General features: G+C 44.5%; 1 protein-coding gene across 1 annotated transcript; it reads left to right on the plus strand.

Annotated features, from left to right (window-relative positions):
- Positions 1–322: 322 nt before the first annotated feature.
- Positions 323–2,501, plus strand: LOC107715824 (galectin-4-like). Its single transcript, XM_016522034.1, has 7 exons — positions 323–367; positions 1,094–1,210; positions 1,449–1,537; positions 1,634–1,832; positions 1,922–2,035; positions 2,161–2,277; positions 2,412–2,501. The coding sequence occupies exons 1-7, from the start codon at positions 323–325 to the stop codon at positions 2,499–2,501; spliced, it is 771 nt and encodes a 256-aa protein (XP_016377520.1).
- Positions 2,502–3,093: the final 592 nt, after the last annotated feature.

Consider the following 3,093-nt stretch of genomic DNA (forward strand, 5'->3'; position numbering starts at 1 on the left):
ATTCATTTAACTAACAGGCTGTTTTCTTCTTCTGTAAATGAGGCCTTGTTGACGATCTGTGTTCCTCTCTCTTTCAGCAGGAGTGTCTTTCGTTCTGAGCTGTGATGGTCTTCGTGGATTGTAGGATGGTGGATTTTCTTCGCGGTCGGAGGAGGTTGCGGGTGTCTGTCTGCAAGCCGCCCTGCTCCTTCTGGTTTCTGCTGCTGTTTGGGATCGGAGGACTCGTTCTCTTCATCCACCTGCAGGATCTGTCCGATATGGTGCTTCAACAGGCACCAGGTAGGAAGAAACGGTCACTTATGGTCAACCATCAACACGTAGAATGAATTCAGACTGTGATATATCCAGTGAGCTGTTTGTTCCCAAGGTTTCATTGTGTTTTGGAGAAGATTATAGTTTTGGACTTCAGGAGAAAATGAATGTGGTTTGAGGATTTTATGTGTGAGGTTGCACACAGGGTCTGAAATTAACGTTTTGCAAGACTTGTGAATTGAGAAAATAGGGCTGTAAATATATTTTGCCAGCCATGTGTGACAGTGAGGCTGAGGCAGCGTTAGAATCCATTTGCAGAAGTTTATTAATAGAAATAACAGGCAGAGAGTCAGTACCGTAACAGCAGTCCAATCTTTCAACATACACAAGGGAGATCCAAAAGGCAGAGACGAGTAAGCAGGCAAAAGGTCCAAACTAGGGCTGCACGATAAATCGCACGCAATATTTAACGCGCATCTTATCAGTAAAGCTGGTTCTGTAATCAGCGGTAAATCTCCATCACGTGCGTGTTTTCACATTGAGCAGCATTAACTACACAGAGCCGTTGTTCACAGGCAAGCTGCGCAAAACCACGTTCATATTCGCGTGATTTTTTGCGCAGCTCGTCAGTGAACAACGGCTCTGTGTAGTTAATGCTGCTCAATGTGAAAGCCCGCACGTGATGGAGATTTACCGCTGATTACAGAACCGGCTTTCTGACAAGATGCGCGTTAAATATCGCATGCGATTTATCATGCAGCCCTAGTATCCAGTGAGAATGGCTTGGAGGGTGAAGAGCTTTCTAAAGTCACTTTTCTGTGTTCCCTCATTACCTCATTAGAACTGGAGAGCATCTGTATTTCCTACAAAAGTTACAACAAAAATTACCAATCTGGGAAGCTCACATGGGGAACTTTCCACCGTACAAGGAGACATCTTGCAGCCAGTCCAAAACCCTGTGAGTGTCTGGTCTTTTCCAGTGACTTCTGAGAGCACAAAAAAGTCCGAACACTTAATGAAACAGCAGTTCATGAGAACATTTTCAACCAATAGCAATTGCCTCACCACAGTTTCAAGATTGTCATGACCACTTTAAACATCACTGAAATTTCATATTCCCATTTCAGTGAGTTCAAAACCTGCCATAAGAATATGTTTAATATAGCCTGACGCACATTTTCTTGTGTTTACTGCAGAACCTTCCTTATCTGGCCCCAATTTCAGGAGGACTGAGAGAAGGCATGGCCTTGTACTTGAAGGGAGTTGTTCCCACTAATGCTGACCGGTAAGAAATCAATTCTTTGTAAAATTTGCGAAAGTGGATACAAAAAATGCATTGTTATGTGGACTTGGTTGCTTTAACATTTTCACTTCCATGCAGATTTGAAGTAAATTTCAAGACTGGGCAGTCCGACAATGATGACTTTGCTTTCCACTTCAACCCTCGAATGGACCGGAAGGTGGTCATGAACAGTGTGATAAATGGAAATTTGGGAACTGAAGAAAGTGTCTCTGACAACCCCTTTAAAAAGGGACAACCTTTTGAGATGTTCACTGTCATCAAATCTGAAGGATATAAGGTACATGTTTTGAGAACGAGACTCACCACACTGCTAAAAGGGAGCTAGGACCTTGTCCTCACACGGGTTGTGTTGCTTTGGTTCATCAGGTTTATGCGAATGGTAAAGAGCTGTACACATTCAAGCATCGTATACCGCTGGAAAAAGTGTCAACGTTAAATATCAGTGGAGATGTTGCTGTGACCCTTTCTGGTTTCATACAAGTAAGTTATTTTTTTCTTCAGCTAAAGCAACGTTGCAACATGAATGATATTGTCACAGAATCCAGTGAGAATGGCTTGGAGGGTGAAGTGCTTTCTAAAGTCACTTGTCTGTGTTCCCTCATTAGAACTGGAGAGCATCTCTATTTCCTACAAAGGTTACAACAAAAATCACCAATCTAGGAAGCTCACATGGGGAACTTTCCACCGTACAAGCAGAGATATTGCAGCCAGTCCAAAACCCTGTAAGAGTCTGATCTTTTCCAGTGACTTCTGAGAGCACAAAAAAGTCCGAGCACTTAATGAAACAGCAGTGCATGAGAACTGTTTCAACCAATAGCAATATAGACTGATGCACATTTTCTTGTGTTTACTGCAGAACCTTCCTTATGTGGCCCCAGTTTCAGGAGGACTGAGAGAAGGCATGGCCTTGTACTTGAAGGGAGTTGTTCCCACTAATGCTGACTGAGGCGGCGTTAGAATCCATTTGCAGAAGTTTATTAATAGAAATAACAGGCAGAGAGTCAGTACCGTAACAGCAGTCCAATCTTTCAACATACACAAGGGAGATCCAAAAGGCAGAGACGAGTAAGCAGGCAAAAGGTCCAAACACAATCATCAGTCCAAATCAGGCTATCAATCCAAAGGGGTAAATCAGTGACCGTAGAGCAGATAATCAGGCAGAATCATACACAGAATAGGCAGGCAGAAAACAATGGAAACGCTTGGTAAGGCAGGTAAACTGGCAATACTTCGCAATGAGCAAACACACAGTTCCTTGCTAAATACTGATCAAACAGGAAATGAATGCAGAAGCAGAGGGAGCGGTACACAGTCAGTACTCAGGCGAGGGCTCCCTCTACTGGTGTGGCGTTACAGAACCCCCTCCTCTAGGAGCGCCTCCTGGCGCTCGACGTGGGCGTCCCTGTGGTCGTGGTGCTGGTCGACCAGGTCTGGCTCGATGAAAGTCCTCCATGAGAGAGGGATCCAAGATGTCGCGGGCGGCCACCCACGATCTCTCCTCAGGTCCATAGCCCTCCCAGTCCACCAAATATTGAAGC

The sequence above is a fragment of the Sinocyclocheilus rhinocerous genome, unplaced genomic scaffold (genome assembly GCF_001515625.1).
Source record: "Sinocyclocheilus rhinocerous isolate Xijiao unplaced genomic scaffold, SAMN03320098_v1.1 scaffold540, whole genome shotgun sequence".
NCBI classification, from domain to species: domain Eukaryota; kingdom Metazoa; phylum Chordata; class Actinopteri; order Cypriniformes; family Cyprinidae; genus Sinocyclocheilus; species Sinocyclocheilus rhinocerous.

Excerpts from the sequence above, each read along its gene's own strand:
- LOC107715824 (XM_016522034.1), top strand. The coding sequence starts at position 323 with ATGAATTCAGACTGTGATATATCCAGTGAGCTGTTTGTTCCCAAG. Across the intron at positions 1,833-1,921 it reads TCAAATCTGAAGGATATAAG|GTTTATGCGAATGGTAAAGA; the intron begins GTACATGTTTTG and ends TTGGTTCATCAG. Across the intron at positions 2,278-2,411 it reads TGCAGCCAGTCCAAAACCCT|AACCTTCCTTATGTGGCCCC; the intron begins GTAAGAGTCTGA and ends TGTTTACTGCAG.